The sequence below is a fragment of the Prunus persica genome, chromosome G5, assembly GCF_000346465.2.
Source record: "Prunus persica cultivar Lovell chromosome G5, Prunus_persica_NCBIv2, whole genome shotgun sequence".
Taxonomy (NCBI): Eukaryota; Viridiplantae; Streptophyta; class Magnoliopsida; order Rosales; family Rosaceae; genus Prunus; species Prunus persica.
Genome location: NC_034013.1, coordinates 18,096,924 through 18,114,071, shown reverse-complemented (window position 1 = coordinate 18,114,071; position 17,148 = coordinate 18,096,924). Strand labels below are relative to the sequence as shown.

The following is a 17,148-nucleotide window of genomic DNA, read 5'->3' as shown; positions in this document are numbered from 1 at the left end:
TGGAAGAAAGCCGGGCCTGCTCCGACCTGTTGATGAAATGCCTTCACTTGGTCCTTGTGGGCTTAAAAATACATTTGTTAATGTTGGGCTCCCAGCCCAAAATGCCCAGGCCCCACTTCGAGCGTTCACTCTCTCTCTCTCTCTCTCTCTCCTTCATTTTGGTTTCCCCTTTTCTCGACTGAGAGTGACTCTCTGTTTCTCTGCAAATCTTTCCCTCTCCTCTCCCTCTCTCTCAAAAATTGGTATTGGGTCTTTGTGTTTATCATTTTCCAACTTACTCAGTACCCGGAGCCTCATCCAGCGTGTAAGGGGAACAAGTCGCAGAGTTGTCATCGTGCCTGGTAATCCTTGTCCTCTCCCTTTCATTTTCTCAAATAGTTCTTTTAGATTAGAAAACCATTTCTACCATTGAACATTATGCTGAACCAGTATCTCAAAACTTCAATTGCTTCGATGCGAGGCCTATATTTCATCAATTTATTCTCTTTCAAGAATCATTCCTTATCCCTCTGCTGCTCTAATGCTAATATCCTTGGATATGTGAGATCCCCGATTGAATCCATATCTCATGTTCGAACTTATTTGCTCTCTGCATCTTCGTCTTATCACCTGGTGCCATTTCTGGGGACCCCTTGTTTGAATTTGGTCAAATTATCGCAGCCCCTGAATGCGCTCGCTGCGTTTAGGGTCTCTGTGCGTCATTTTTGTTCGGAGATTGTTACAGTGGATCAAAGTTTTGACTGTGATGGGAGGAGTGGTATTGAGGACGAGTCATTAGAAAGTGATGTGGATAAGTTTTGCGAGGCCATTATGGATAACTCTAACGCATATTGTAATATGGAGAAGGCTCTTGATCAAGTTGGTCTACCATTGACCACTCCGTTGGTTGTTGGGGTGCTTCAGAGGCTTCGTTTTGAGGAGAAACTAGCATTTAGGTTCTTTATGTGGGCTGGCCGCCGAGAAAATTATGTTCATGAATCTCTGGCGTACAATGATATGATTGACATATTATCTTGCACGAGGTATAAGGTGAAGCAGTTTCGAATTGTTTGTGACTTACTGGATTATATGAAGAGGCACAACAAGAGTAAGGTTCCTGTTGAGGTTCTCTTAACAATTTTGAAGCAATACACGGAAAAGCATCTCACCTATCTACAGAAATTCGCCAAGAAGAAGAGGATACGGGTGAAGACGCAGCCGGAAATCAATGCGTTGAACCTGCTATTGGATGCCCTGTGTAAGTGCAGTCTGGTTCAAGATGCTCAAGACATGTTACAGAGGGTGAAGAAAAAGGTTAAGCCTGATGCTAATACGTACAACATTTTGTTTTTTGGTTGGTGTAGAGTTAGGAACCCGACTAGAGGAATGAAGCTACTGGAAGAGATGATCCAAGTGGGTCATGCACCTGATAATTTCACATACACTACTGCCATTGATGCCTTTTGCAAAGCAGGGATGGTGTCCGAGGCAGCTGAACTTTTTGAATTCATGCGAACCCAAGGTTCTACGATTTCTTCTCCCACTGCAAAAACTTATGCAATTATGATTGTGGCTCTTGTGCAGAATGATAGAATGGAGGAGTGCTTCAAACTTCTCGGACATATGATAAACAGTGGTTGCCTTCCTGATGTTTCTACATACAAGGAATTACTTGAAGGAATGTGTTTGGCTGGAAAGGTTGAGGAGGCTTACAAATTTTTGCAAGAGATGGGAAACAAAGGTTACCCTCCTGACATTGTTACTTTTAACTGTTTTCTCAAGGTTCTTTGTGACAACAAAAATAGTGAGGAAGCACTTAAGCTTTATGGAAAAATGATAGACATAGGTTGTATGCCTAGTGTGCAGACTTATAATATGCTGATTTCAATGTATTTTGAGATGGGTGATCCTGATGGGGCATTTGAGACTTGGCATGAGATGGATAAGAGGGGCTGTGCACAGGATACTGATACTTACTGCATGATGATTGAAGGGCTTTTTGGTTGCAATAAAGTGGAAGATGTGTGCTGCCTATTGGAAGACGTTGTAAACAAGGGAATGAAGTTGCCATATAGCAAGTTTGACTCGTTTCTGATGCAGCTTTCAGTGATTGGTGATCTCCAATCCATCCACAGGCTTTCAGGTCATATGAGACAGTTCTACAATCCTTCTATGGCAAGACGTGTTGCGTTGAACCAGAAGCGGAGGAGCATGAGTTTGAGAGGGAGCTAATAAAGTTCGTTCATACTGTTATGATGATTTCTTTCAAAGTGCCCCTATGGAATCAAGAAAGGAAAAGGAAGAAGAAGCTTGATCACATTAGCAAATTGAGAAGGGATCGTCAAGATAAAATTTTGATGCTATACCAGGTGGTCAATTATGCCTCAGACTGGAGTGAATGCAGATGGAAACCAACATGAAGAATTTGCTTCCGACTTTATGACTGCAAATCCTAAATGTTATGTTGACTGCAGAGCTGTCGGATTTGAGACTGTTCTTGCGAAGGAGTGTGGAAGCAGGGTTTGGAGAGCTGCTAGTTGAACTTGAGAGTGATGCGGAGGTGTTGAATTGAATCCATGGACCATACGGCAGATGGATCATCGGGGTGATTACATACATATGGCAGAGTAGAATTGGTGCACATCATGTTCTAGTTAAGTAGAGGAGCTAGATTGTGATAATTTTGAGCGATGGGGGAACTTTTTTTTTGTTCTTTCCTTTCTTTGTTTGAACTGTGGAACTGGTTGAGAAATGTTTGTGGAGGATTTGAATAGTACTCAGTACAGCACCGCAGCAGTGTGTATTTTGCGTTGTACCTCTTTTAGAAATGTTGAGGGAGCTGTTTTGTATTGATTATCTCATTTTAATGTAAAGAAAAAACAAATGAAACTTGAGGCGATATTATAATCATTTTCCCATATTTAAAATCTTCAAACGATTCAAAAGATATAGTAAAAGACAAATCTCACAAGTTAGTTGTCCAGATTTTAACGAAAGATATAGTAAAAGACAAAACAAAAGCAAAAATTTGTATATTTTAAATTCTAATTGTAAAAAATATTAAAAATTAAAAGAAAACTGTACTACTACTACTATTACCATATAGAAAGTAACTCCGCTCCAGAGCCCGGACAAGGCGGCTCATGTGGAAAAAAGAGGGAAGTAGGAACATTTTCCCGCCAAAATTAACAAAATCCCAAAGGCCAAAAGTCTAGGTTTTAGCAAACGGAACACAGAGAGAGAGATGAGCAGCTCCACGAGGAAGAAGGTGCAGAAGAAGTGCAAGATCAGAGGCTACACGCTTGAATTGGACGCCGTCGACGAGATCCTCTCCTTTGAATCCGAATTCAACAACGACTCTGCTTTGGACGATCCCGTCGATATCCTCCTCGCGACCCAGCCCAGTAATTCCCCCCATTTCTTTCGTGTCTTATTATTTGTTCACAAGTCAATCATTTTCATCTTGTTCTTCTTTTTTCCTTAAAGTAAAGCTTGTTTCTTTTTCTTCTTTTTCTTGGGATGGCAGTAAAAGACAAGGAGACGGTGCACCGCATTGCTACCCGTATATTGGGTGCTGATGCGGCCATCAACGAAACCACCGACGGCGATGGTGATGATGTTATAAGAGCCTCTGATTTGCTCATAATTGATGCCTTCAAGGTCCCAAAGTTCCGATATGATCCCATCAAGAAGGTTTTTTACAAGTATGTTTCAATTTTTGCCAACCAATTCTTAATTCTTTATAGTGAGTAGTAAAAATTTATTGAAAATGCTTTTTTTGGGGGGGGAAATTTTTAGGCATACTGGGAGCCTACCCATTCATGGTGACGCATTTTCGAAAGCAGCTCTGTATAAGGGTTTCTCTTGATCTCCCAGATGCTTTCTCGCCATAAGAATTTTTCCAACCCGGCCTTTGATTCTGAATTGTCAGATTTCGGACGCTGTGAGGTTGGTACTCACATTGTCTTTATTCCACGAAATCTAGTTGGGTTTCTTTCCTAAATGCCAAAGTTCAATTAAATAAATTCCTGTATGGTATGGTGGTCAGATATCTCCAATTCAGTCTCTGATTGGGCAAACTGGAAGGAGATGGGTGATGGGTCTGATATCTCAGTTGGAGGATGGCCATTTTTACTTGGAAGACCTTTCTGCTTCTGTCGAAATCAACTTATCCAATGCAATATCCTTTACACACTCTCATCATTTATAACCTCACACTTGACGCTTGACCTTTGGGCTGTTCTGTTTGCATCTAATACAGAGCGACTAACTGGTGTCTTGTCATTTGATGAAATGCATTGATTCCTTGTCTTTATGATAATGGCTCATGGGTGTGGTAGGATATGGCTATGCCTGAACTCATAAAAGCTAGAGTTGAGGTTCAGTCAAATCAAAAGCATGAAATCATCATTTTCCTTGACAATATATACAAGATAACTGCAGGATTTTTTGTAGAGAACACAATAGTTGTTGCAGAAGGCGAGATGCTCTTAGAGGGTGTCTTTCAGGTTAGCTAACGTTCTTTTATTCTCTTTACTATTAAAAAGAAATTGCACATCCTTTTACTAGAATTTTGTTTAGAAATGCCAATATTTTATATCTTATAATTCCCATGGAAGAAAATTTCCTTTTTTTTTTTTTAAGAACTACTTTTTCTTCTCTTAATATGAGGTTGGATCAATATATCATAAATTCATAATATGTTAATCCCTTTAGCTAATCCAGAGCAGATCAGTATATATAAAAAGTAAATCAAGCGAAGTTACTTGCCATGAGATTGTATCAGGCACCAGGTTCCTAACTTTGGATCAATGTGTATGTATGAGATGTAAACATTTAACTTATGAAGTTAATCTTTAAAGAGATGCTAACACTTACTTTTTGTGAAGGTGTTTAATTGCGGATTTCCTTCGCTTGAGGACAGAGATAAGTCACTCCAATTTCTTGCAGGACATGACTCTTTTGGTAGTGGTACACTAACAGAACAGGAGACGGTATCCAAAACTTGCTTTTTGGTGATATTCAAAATTTTCTAATTGTTCAACTTTATAGACTAGCCAATTATTATGAATGTATAGTTTCCTATACACTTCAAACAGCTCAGACTTGCAAAGTTGGAAAGAGAAGCAGTTAATGGGAATGTTGTCATACTGTCTGACATTTGGCTAGACAATGAAGAGGTTATTCTTCTTTCTCTTGTAAAAGATGGTTATAACTTCTTTTGTTTCTCAGAGTACTGTACTTGACATTAATTGATAGTTCTTTTCTTATTTGAGAAGCCTATGGGAAAGCTGGAGAGAGTCCTAGATGCTTTTGAGAATGAGGACTTTGTACCGTGCTTATTTGTACTCATGGGGAATTTTTGTTCTCATCCATGTAATCTTGGTTTCCACTCCTTCTCCAATCTCATGTGAGGAATATTTTGATAAGATTTATTTTGTTGGCTGAAAACAGTCTTTTCTTTCTTACATAAGTAACAGTAATAGTGAACAAACTAGATGTGCATGTCACAGTTTGGCAAGCTAGGGCAAATGATTGCTGCCCATCCACGGCTAAAAGAGGGTAGTTGTTTTCTGTTTATCCCAGGTCCCGATGATGCAGGTATATCACACTTGCTTTAACATGCTTCTCCAAAGAAAGAATATGTTTCTTCAAAAATGGGCCTATAGTCCGGGTATATCACACTTGCTTTAGTACTCTCTGCTTTTTGACAATTTCAGGCCCTTCAACTGTTCTACCGAGGCCTTCTTTACCAAAATATTTAAGAGGAGCTTCAAAATCACATTCCAAATGCCATATTTTCAAGTAATCCTTGTAGGTATGTTTTTCTGATCACTGATGAGTTGACGTATAAATGATGAGATAAGTATTTTATTGCAGATAACTGCACACTCTTTGGTATTTAGATTCACATTTTGTGAATTCTAAGACAAAAGAGCTTACTTCTCACCTGGCACATTGGGATTCATGAGTACGAAGTGTGTCTTCTGTGCTTGTAGTTTCAGTTGGCTTGCTGATCAATGACTTGCCATACTTGAATGCAGAATGAAGTTCTGTAGCCAGGGGCTGGTATTTTTCCGTCAGGATCTGCTGTGCAGAATGCGTTGTTCATGTCTGATGCCCCCTTCTACAGAAGAAACTACTGATGACTTTGAGCATGTGATCTCTCTCTCTCTCTCTCTCTCTCTCTCTCTCTCTCTAATATATATGTGTACATATATTCTTAATATCTTGTTAACTGATGTGCATAATTACTAAGAAAAGTAACAGGTTCTCATTTTGTTGTCACAGCTGGTTGCTACCATAACCCATCAATGTCATCTCTGACCTCTCCCTCTTATTGTACAACCGATTATCTGGAATTATGATCAGTCCCTGTACCTCTATCCAACTCCACATACGGTAATACTGATATCCATTTCTTGTCCATTTCACCCTCCTTCTCCCTTGGAGTTCCTCTATAATAAGGACTGGTGTTTTGCAAAGCGATTCCTATTTACTAAAACTGAAACTTTAGAAGACACTTGGACCGTCATAAATCATTAAGTCATTAATAATTCTTGACAGACCTTTGATTTTCATGTGCAGATAGTTTTAGGTGACAGAAGCGAGCAAAAGGCTTTCAAATACACAGGAATCACTTGTTTTAATCCTGGTTCCTTCTCAAGCGATGGCGCCTTTGTGGTATACCGTCCTGACAATGAGGAAGTTGAATTATCATCCTTATAGTCAGAATCATCAATTGATGGACAAAATTAATTTGTTTTGTTTGTAGTGAATGGATGTTGTCAATTTGTTCGAATTTGATATATAATGATAATGGAATGAGCAGTATTGAGTAATTGCAAGAACCTTCCAATTTAGCATTAGCATTAGCATTAGCATTAGCATTAGCATCATGATGTTTTGACTGGAACATCAAAATCAGAGATAACAAGCAAGGAGGATTGTGATATTCCTTAGTCTATACGCAGACTATATTATATAATAGTTAAATTTACAATCTTTGTGGAAATACAGCGTGGCAAAGAAATCAATATTCCAAACACCTAACCTAACTTGAAAATTTAGATGCTGCTGTAGCCTGTAATGAAACCTTGAGTAGCGCTGAAGATTCCTAGTGGTAATATTTCTCAATTAAAAGATTTCATATTATGACACGAGGAGCTCTCTCTCTCTCTCTCTCTCTCTCTCTCTCTCTCTCTCTCTCTCTCTCTCTCTCTCTCTCTCTCTCTCCCCCCGTTATTAGTTAATTGTTTACTTTTTTACTTTTTGGGTCCATTCATTAGTAAGTAAAATTTGAACATTTTTTACTTTTTGGGTCCATTCATTAGTAAGTAAAATTTGAACATGAAAAAAGGTCAGAATCATCTTCTTGGACTCTTGTGAGCTTATTGCATCAATCAACACTTTAGCCGAAAGAAATGGGGGAGTCTCAGTGCATTTGTTCGTTGTGCTATAATTGATATTTGATTTCCTTTACTTATACAATAAAAGGAGGAGGGTATAGCTAAAGTTTTCTTCAACTCCATATATCAACTGGTTGCAATCACTCAATCACACGAGTCTTTAGAATTTAGATAGATACATCACCGTCGAATATCCCCTTTCTTCTTCTTCTTTTTTTCTTTTTTCTTTTTTTCCTTTGAAGACGGCCGGTTAATCGATACTCCTGGTGCTTGCTATATATGTACACATGCAGTGAGAGAGAGTTGGACAACCCACAAATAAAGTGAAGTTTGTTAATCGTATAGTTTATTAGACAGTTAACCCAAAAAAGTGAAGTTTGTTAGTTTGATCCAAACATTGATGAAATGAATGCGGCCAGGGTTTTGATTAGAAAATGTAAAGGTGTTATATAACATCAAGGTTAGTAGTACAAGTATCCATTTTAAAGGAATGTACATATCCTAGCTAGCTAAACAACGACATGCGTTTACATATATCCCTGTCCTCTACCTAATACTCTCTCTCTCTCTCTCTCTCTCTCTAACTTATAAAAGTGAGTTGCACTCAAGGAAAGGAAGCATATATCTTCCTTTTATTTCCGCAAATATATCTCTATCTCTCTCTCTCTATATATACATATATATCTTGATTTGGGTTGTGATCAGCCTGATATGAACATAAGACCCTACTTAATTGTATTTCTTATTAATTTATTAAAGAGTCAAGAAGTAGAGTTGAAAGAAAGATGATCGCCGCTGACCTTGACATTTGTAGAACAAAGCAATAATGAAAAATAACTGAAAATATTAAAACAGGTACGAAAAGAGAGCTATAATTAGCTAAACCAGAGTTAAGAGATATAGAGTTTGGTAGGTAGGTGTACTCTTCATCGATATCATCAGTTGAGCTCGATCAAGACACAAAAGTAATCCCTTGGAATTAATATTAATGGTTCATAAGTTGGCTTTCGGCAGTTTTACAGTTGGGAAGTTTATGTTACTTCTGGACCCAGAAACCCTTTTGTCTCATATCATTTGGTTAGGTGGGTCTCAAATCCGTACTTCATGTACAGGAGGAATTAAGGGGACTAATTAACGGCCTAATTCAGAATTTGGCTAAACTTAAAGCAGAAACGGGCTTTGACAAGACAGAAGACAAGACAATGCTAGCTATTATATATATATATATATAAAATCTACCAGCTACCAACCATATATCAATATATCATATATTTATATATTTATATATATGGCAAGGTGGACAAGACCCATTTAAGATATGTGTCCGTTAAATGTTCATCACAACATTAATATTCCATCCAAATGGAATTTATGAGTCCTCATAATTACAATGAGAAGACTGAAAATTTTATCATTCTGACCAGCCAGCTAGCTAGTAATTAACGGTTCCATATGGATGATCAAGATACGGAGGGAGACGTTTTCTTCTTGGTGATCAAGATAATAATTAGGAAGGGATTAACATTAATATTCATCAGATAATTTGGTCTTGTACGTATATATATATATATATATATATATATATATATATATATTGAATCAAATGATAAAATTTGTGGTTACGAGCAAGAAACCGATGTGGCTCATGATTTTTATGTTAAAACTCTTGCTAACGTGCAAAGTGGAAAAGAGGTAGAAGTTCCGGTAGCAGCAAATGAAACAACTCTTAGAATCAGGTTTAGTATGATTGCTGACTGCCATAAGAAAAGTAGGTGAAACTGGTGAACAGTCGTGAAGAACTCCACCATTGATGAATTTGATTGAACCAGTTTGGATTGTTCAGTTATAATATATATTATAGGCTTGTATGCAAATGACTTGTATTATAATTTCACAGATTTGGGGTTGGGGAGGAAGGCTCTACCTAGCTAGGATCCTCAGTGTTCCTGATCATGAACCATAAATTAATTAAGCTAATGTAATGTTGTGAGTGAGCAGGCAAGAATTCTTTGCAGCAGATATATATACCACCGGTCAATATATCTTTATGAATATTTCAATGAGAGAGAGAGAGAGAGAGAGAGAGAGAGAGAGAGAGAGATAGGTGGCTGATGAAGAAAACAGTTGACGTATTACTTTGTGACAGTTACCAATGTCATGCGCAGTGTAAGACATAGGGTGGGTGAAGATGGGAGATGTGTTTCCTGCTCTCACGTTTTTTTCAAGCAATTTAGATCTCCTACTTGAGAGAATGGTAGGCCAACGGTCAAAAGAAAGGCTGCTGTCCTTATTAATTAATATCACAAAAATTAGTTTCCTTAATTCTGTGCTCTTCGGATGTTAATTAGGCCATACCAACTTGCATCTAAATAAATAAATAAATTTTTTTTTTTTTTTTTTTGGGGGGTTGTAGGTTGGGGAGTATGCTCATACTTTAATATTAATGGCTAAAATAGGAGAGAGGTGTCTTCCTCCATATAGCTCATGCTCAGTCATACTGTTCATGACCTATTAATTTCATTAAAATTTGGGCTTCTTAGATCAAGGTCCAAAACGATTAGCTGTTATTGGATTTAGTTCTTGAGTTTTTGACATTTAGATGTAGGTCCTTTGACATATATGGATAAAATACAATTTAATCAATAAAAAGTAAATATCCACATATTATACCAATCGATCAGACAAGCACCCACATTAAATTATGTACCTGACATACAGGTAAATAGTGTTATTATTAGCAATGAAAAATACTTGGTGATAAATCATGTTACCTATAAGTTAGGAACGTAAATTAGAAGACTACCTATAAGTCAGATACAAAAATAGAAAAAATAAAATTATATGTTACCTATAAAATAAAAAAAAGGTACATAAAATACTATTACACATTGTCGAAAATATAAAAAAAACATATATATATATACACACACACACACACAATAGGCAATAGGCAATGTGACATAAATGATTATTACCCGATTCAAGTCATTAGGGACAACATTGGAACAAAAAATGATTTTTAAAATAAAATAATAAAAATATTACATAAATTTTTTTTTAAAAGAAATGTAATTCTATGTGGCACAAAAGTTAAGGACTTGTATCAAAGTCATCAAATCCAAAGATTAAACCCAACTCTTCAATAAGAATTTGAATCTATATCAACTTTTCTATTAAAATTTTCTGTTTTCTAATAGTAACAATCAATCATAACATGCAAGGATTCAAACAGGTCGAGTATGACACAGATCTAGGGTTAACTTTATAACATTCAAAGATTAAAATCTGAATCATATTTTATTTATCCGGAACAAAGTGAATCATCTTTAAACTAGAAAGAAAATAAACTGGAGAACATGTATATATGCATAATGCATGTTTGCTTGGGAGATGAACAAAGAGAAAGAGGTGAGGCAAAAATTAATTAAGGACTATAGCTTGTAGTTTTGGCATATAATTATTTATATATACTTCACAGCTTCCTACGTACGCACACAGCTACAGATACAGGCTACAGCTACAGGGCCAGAGATGAAGTTTGAGTTAGTTTGACTAAAAAATAAATAGTTATTATTATCCAATAATATGAAGGATGTCTGTCCGAGTCTCCACGTGCAATTGTAGTTGTGAGGTTGTACACTAAATTTGTTAGTTAGGTCTGAAAGGTGATCAAAACCTAATTAAACTACCATCCCATTCGTACACCACCACAAATACCAAACCCACCACTTTTTCTTCTCTAGTTATTAATTGTTAAGAAAATTTGTGTTATTAGTATTATTGCATCAAATGTCCTCAATTCATCAATTACATTAACTGCATTTATATAGTAAATGATAATTTACATTTTTTTGAAGAACATCGGTGATACGAGGGAAACTTTATTAATCATCCAAATGGGAAGAGCCATGAACATCACGTTTAGATATATATGTTGAACTCTATATATAAAGTTATTTAATCTTTCTCTTAATTAAGATAAGGTTCAATTATTTGAATTAGGGTTAGTTGTATGGGTACGTAATCAGTTATATGTAATGATGAAGCATATTTATGTTAACGTTTTCATTGCTTAATTAATTACTTTGAGTTTATATATATACGTAGAGGAATTAATTAATAAAAAGAAAAAGAGTAAGATGGCTAGGTGGGTTATAAGTAGACGTTGTAGGTTAGAAACTTGGAAAGACGTTGAAAGAGGAACCATATTTCACCCCACCAAGCAACCCATCTCTCTCTCTCTCTCTCTCTCTCTCTCTCTCTCTCTCTCTCTCTCATGTAATATATACATAATATAGAATAAAATATAAATTGATGGGATGATGATGATATAATTGTGGTTTTTTGTTAGCCAAGACGTTGCATCAATCGCAGGTGTAAGGTCTGTCCAAACCCTCCCACTCTCTAACGGAAAATACTTTCCATATCTCTCTCTTTCTCTCTCTCCCTCTCCTCTCCCTTATATAATTAATCGATCAAGCTCATGGGGATATCTGTATATCTATCCATCTCTCCTGCAGTAGCTTAATTCTAATTGTCTTGATTGCTTTACTGCCTTGCCCCCACGCTCGTCTTCATCGTTGCAGTTGGCGCTTTATACAATATATAATAGACTAGCTACTACGAAGCTAGCTAGCTCCTATATATTAATCGCCATCGATTCATTGATGATCAGGAAGAAGAAGAGCACTGTACTTGTTATTAAGGAAACAGAGGGGCCGGCCATCGACGATCCAACAGTAGTGCGTAGTGAATTAGATAGGTAGCTAGCTAGGCAGAGAGGCTTAATTTTAACTCCTATTTATTTGATTGTGATCTTCTTGTGTTATTTTAATCAATACACACAATTGATCGAGGATCGAATATACACACACACATACATACATACATACATAAGATGTGCACTAGAGGCCACTGGAGGCCAGCTGAAGACGAGAAGCTTAGGGAGTTGGTGGAACGTTATGGACCTCATAACTGGAACGCAATTGCAGAAAAGCTCCAAGGAAGATCAGGTACTTCTATTTTCTTTTTTCTTTTTTCTTTTTCTGATTGATGTGTTTGCATTTTTATAATTGTTGGCAACTGCTAGCCATCTAGTTTGGGTTTGGTATATATAATGAACAAGCTAATTAATTAATTAATCTACATATAGTACTTAAGAACCCCCAAATCATTAATTCTGCAGTTAGCTAGGGCAAAAACTATGTATGTAATTGATTAATTAACAACTTATTCAACTAATTAAGAGAGAGAGAGAGAGAGAGAGAGAGAGAGAGAGAGTGGTTAATTGTAATGGATTAATTATAATGAATTGAATGATATTTGCGCGCAGGAAAGAGCTGTAGGTTGAGATGGTTCAATCAATTGGACCCAAGAATCAACAGGAACCCTTTCACAGAAGAGGAAGAAGAGCGTCTCCTAGCCTCTCACCGTATCCATGGCAATAGATGGGCTATTATTGCAAGGCTTTTCCCGGGACGCACTGATAACGCAGTGAAGAACCATTGGCATGTCATCATGGCACGCAGATGCAGAGAAAGATCTAGGCTTCACGCCAAATTAATAAGGACTTCTTCTACTACTAGTACTGCTGTGCCTCAATCGTCATTAACGGCGTCCAATATTAACATCGATATTCCAAAATCCTTTTCAAAACAAGATCACCTGCAAATCAACTGTGATATCACGAGGAACCTTGATGCATATAATTATTTTGGGAAATTCTATCCACCTTTCACTCATAATCCTCCTCCTCCTCCATTTCCAAGAGAGTTCTATTATCCAAATACCTGTGTCACAATGCACCAAGGTGAATATTACCACTCCAATTGTGCCATGCATATCCGTATTATAAGCCATACATATATTAATGATATTCTCGTGCATGGTTCCTAATTATATACATCTTTATATGCTGCAGATCATAAAGATCAGCCAATTGAGTTTTATGATTTTCTCCAAGTAAATACTGAGTCGAATGGAAGTGAAGTGATAGATAATGCAAGAAAGGATGAGGAGGAGGTTGATCAGGAAGCTGTGGGACAACAGATAAGCAAGGCAGCTGGTGCTCCTTTTATAGAGTTCTTGTCTGTTAATGGAAGTTCTTAATTATATTTATATTACTGGTAGTAATATTTGGTGTCTTGATATGAAGATGATCAATGACATCTTAGCGAACGTGTAAAACTATCATTAATCACATATAAAAACCCTAACTAGAACTAGTTCTTACCAATTAGATGCATGCATGTCAAGTACGGCATCGATATGCACAGAAAATCATGTTTAAAGAGGGATGATCTTTAGCATATAGAAAGGAAGAAGCTGTAACGCAAATATTGTTAATGTAATATATGAAGGACTGTGCGTACGCACGTGTACGTTAGAGCTTGTGTATATGCATCTCCTGACATTTTGTATACCCTAGTTTTGACTGTGTGATATGTGTGTGTGTGTGGAGTTATATAGTGGCTGTGCGTGACAAATGAAGGATATATCATATGTCTCTTTTCTTTTTCTCTTCTGGTTCTTCTAGTATACATACTCTGTGGACGCCTGCCTGCGGAAATCATCTCTTCAATTCGTTTCCTAGATGCTAGATCTCATATCTCAATGCTTGGGTTGGTGAGGACTATCTAATCATATAAAATATATGTAAAAGTACAAATATCTGACCAAAGAACAAAAAAAATTCTGACTGTCATGACCGTGTTTGCCTTGGGGCCTAGGCTGTGCAACATGAATGATATTCATGGAAATGCAGCAAGCACGTAGCATATATTAATAGCGGCTGGGTTTGACAAACATTGTACGGCTTGTACCTACCCAATATTCAATTATATTTTCAATTTTTAAGAACATATATGTTGCCTGCCTGCCTGTTGTTGATCATGATTATTGGATTAATTAGCATAAGAAAAATGATTATCGGGCTGCCGGACACTACCGGATAAGAAAAGATGACAGCAAGTTAAAATAAAAAAATTCAGACGTGACAGCAAGTTTAATTGACTTAGTACATTCATAAGTTCTTCCGGCCTAGGTTTTGCTTTATTTTATCTTAGTTTTATTCCATTCATTTTAATTATTAATTTGGTGTGTTCCGCGCTTTGAGGACAGACACTCTCCCAAATTCCGAATGCTAATATTTTAATAAATGGTCAACTCAAGACATAAGACATAAACATTAAGGAAGTCAAAGTTGATAATCCCATCCCTCCCCCCAGCCCCCGGCTATACGATCAATTCAATTGCAAAGGCAAGGCCTCTCTCTATATATTGATCATCTTAAGTAACAATAAATATATAGTTGGCAACTTTAATGGCTAACCTTGTTCTAGTACTTGTGAATCTGATAGCTCTGCCAGCATTACTAGTGTTTGTCGTCATAATAAATCCCTCCTCCCATGCCGATGCAGTGTTCGTAAGCATCGACTGTGGCTTTACAGGTTCCTCTACTTACAAAGATGAAAACTCAATAGTATGGACAGGGGACGAAGCTTACATTCATAATAAGCACGAGTCTCAAGTGTTCAATGAGTACTACAGCAGCAACACGCCAGTTGATTGGACCAGCACTGTAAGAGTGTTCCCAACTTTGAATAAAAACTGTTACACCATACCAATTGGCAAAGCTGGGGAGAGACTTCTTGTTCGAGCAAGTTTCCGTTACTGGGATTTTCACAATAACCCTAATTATTCTGCTACTTCTCCCGGCCCGACCTTTGAGCTCCAGTTCGACGGCAACTATTGGACCACGGTTGTCACCAAACCCTATGATATCGTTTCCTACGAGGCCATCTATGTTGCCAAGGCAAATACAACGAGCATATGCGTTGCTCAAACTAAAGATAATCAGCTGCCCTTCATATCCGCACTTGAATTGCGGAGCTTGGATTTCAAAATGTACAGCCATGTTGATTCCAATTACGCTCTGCTATTGGCAAATAGGCATACTGACGGTACAAACCAAACTGTTAGGTACGCTGCTATATATATATATGTTTCCTCTTATTAATTACATGTATTGCTGTATACTATGCATTAATGGATATCATATGAATATGCCTTAATGAATTAGGTATCCAGATGATGCATATGATCGAATTTGGGTTCCGGAAAGTGGTTTTATATTTACTAAGAATGTGAAAGGGGAAGCAAGGAGCATTAATACTAGTAGTGCACAAGATAATCCTCCAGAAGCTGTGTTGCAAAATGCAGTGGAAACCATAGGCACTCGTTGGTTCTTAGTTCTGGACACCAGCGGACTTCCACAATCACAAGATCAAAAAGTGCGCATCTACATGACCACCTACTTCTCTGAAGTCATTCGGCCGCTCAATTCATCCACCGACAAAAGATCCTTACAAGTATTGGTAGACGGCAACCCGTATTCGGGCACCATCGTCCCTCCTTTCGGAAGCGTATCCACTGTCTACATTACCAACATCACAGCTTATTCCAACACTAGTTTCACTATTGAGTCAACTTTACAATCCACGCTTCCTCCTCTCATCAATGCCTATGAACTCTATACTATCACTGGCCCTCTAACCCAAGCAACAACCAGCACTAAAGATGGTTTGCTACAATTCCATTCCTGTATTTGTATTAAAATCTAATATATATATATAGTCAATTAATACGTAGATATATATACATTTCGTACATTAACTTTCTCTGATATAAATTTATATATAATGTAGTGGAAGGGCTAGCAGCACTGCAGAGAGAGTTTGAGATACTGCAGAAATGGAGTGGCGATCCCTGTCTTCCATCATCCTTTGCATGGGAATGGGTTGAATGCACTAATACTACTATTCATGCCACTCCTCGTGTAACCTCACTGTAAGTGTGTACTGCTCGCTCTCTCTCTCTCTCTCTCTCTCTCTCTCTCCCCTTTAATTCCCAAGTATATTATTAATAGTTAAATGCCAGAGTTCAATTGAAGTGATCTTGTAAAAAATGAAAAAACCAGGAAACTCAGTGGCTTCGGCCTGTTTGGCCCGCTTCCAGACTTTAGTTCCATGGATGGGCTGCAAAAGATGTGAGTCGCGTATTTAATGTTAATAATACAAATGTGTAATAAGTTAGCCTTGCATATATGTCATTAATTAATTTCTAAGCTTCCAATTTTCTTTTGATTTGCAGTGATTTTCACAATAACAGCTTGGATGGACCTATTCCTGATTTCCTTGGCTCCTTGCCTAATCTAAATCTACTGTGAGTTTCATCCATCAACAGAACAACTATTTAGCTAACTGAGCACTGCATACACGGGAACTAATTTATATTCTTCCCAGTGATTTGTCAGAGAATAGACTGAATGGATCCATACCCACCTCTCTTACACAAAATAAACACCTGAAATTAGTGTAAGTAAAATCTTCCTCGTCTCATCTTATGTGTTTTGGTTCTAGATTTGGTCTAATGCATGCTCCACAAATCTGTTATGTTCATTATCTTGAAACCATTTTAATGTTTGAATATAACCTAGAGGGTTCTGTTTTTCTTTCAAATTGTTTTGTCAGTTTAACCGGAAATTGTCTCTCTGGAATGTCTTGTCCACCCAACGACGCATCACCACCACCACCAGCAGGTCCACCACCACCAGATCCATCAGGAGGCAAGGAATGCAGTGACAAGCCACAGATGATACTAGGCATCATAATTCACGTTTCTCTTATTTCTTTTATGTTCAGTAACTTCTGAAAGATTGCCCTGTTTGATCATCGACCACTATGTTCACCATGAAACCAAA

At 37.3% G+C, this 17,148-nt stretch overlaps 3 protein-coding genes and 1 pseudogene across 3 annotated transcripts; all 4 read left to right on the top strand.

Moving 5' to 3' along the window:
* LOC18777869 (pentatricopeptide repeat-containing protein At1g73400, mitochondrial) lies at window positions 47-2,886 on the top strand. The gene has a single exon (XM_020564321.1). It carries the CDS (start codon window positions 418-420, stop codon window positions 2,209-2,211), a length of 1,794 nt encoding a protein of 597 aa, XP_020419910.1. The 5' UTR covers window positions 47-417; the 3' UTR covers window positions 2,212-2,886.
* On the top strand, window positions 3,093-6,877 carry LOC18777537 (annotated as a pseudogene).
* LOC18777464 (transcription factor MYB52) lies at window positions 11,526-13,827 on the top strand. The gene is made up of 3 exons (XM_020563504.1): window positions 11,526-12,400; window positions 12,721-13,197; window positions 13,309-13,827. Exons 1-3 carry the CDS (start codon window positions 12,286-12,288, stop codon window positions 13,494-13,496), a joined length of 780 nt encoding a protein of 259 aa, XP_020419093.1. The 5' UTR covers window positions 11,526-12,285; the 3' UTR covers window positions 13,497-13,827.
* On the top strand, window positions 14,710-17,133 carry LOC18778118 (probable LRR receptor-like serine/threonine-protein kinase At1g05700). Its single transcript, XM_007210593.2, has 7 exons — window positions 14,710-15,368; window positions 15,469-15,968; window positions 16,094-16,235; window positions 16,366-16,434; window positions 16,539-16,610; window positions 16,691-16,762; window positions 16,919-17,133. The coding sequence occupies exons 1-7, from the start codon at window positions 14,710-14,712 to the stop codon at window positions 17,097-17,099; spliced, it is 1,695 nt and encodes a 564-aa protein (XP_007210655.2). The 3' UTR covers window positions 17,100-17,133.

Excerpts from the sequence above, each read along its gene's own strand:
- LOC18777869 (XM_020564321.1), top strand. The coding sequence starts at position 418 with ATGCTGAACCAGTATCTCAAAACTTCAATTGCTTCGATGCGAGGCCTA.
- LOC18777464 (XM_020563504.1), top strand. The coding sequence starts at position 12,286 with ATGTGCACTAGAGGCCACTGGAGGCCAGCTGAAGACGAGAAGCTTAGG. Across the intron at positions 12,401-12,720 it reads AAAGCTCCAAGGAAGATCAG|GAAAGAGCTGTAGGTTGAGA; the intron begins GTACTTCTATTT and ends ATTTGCGCGCAG. Across the intron at positions 13,198-13,308 it reads CTGTGTCACAATGCACCAAG|ATCATAAAGATCAGCCAATT; the intron begins GTGAATATTACC and ends TATATGCTGCAG.
- LOC18778118 (XM_007210593.2), top strand. The coding sequence starts at position 14,710 with ATGGCTAACCTTGTTCTAGTACTTGTGAATCTGATAGCTCTGCCAGCA. Across the intron at positions 15,969-16,093 it reads AACAACCAGCACTAAAGATG|TGGAAGGGCTAGCAGCACTG; the intron begins GTTTGCTACAAT and ends TATATAATGTAG. Across the intron at positions 16,611-16,690 it reads TTGCCTAATCTAAATCTACT|TGATTTGTCAGAGAATAGAC; the intron begins GTGAGTTTCATC and ends TATTCTTCCCAG.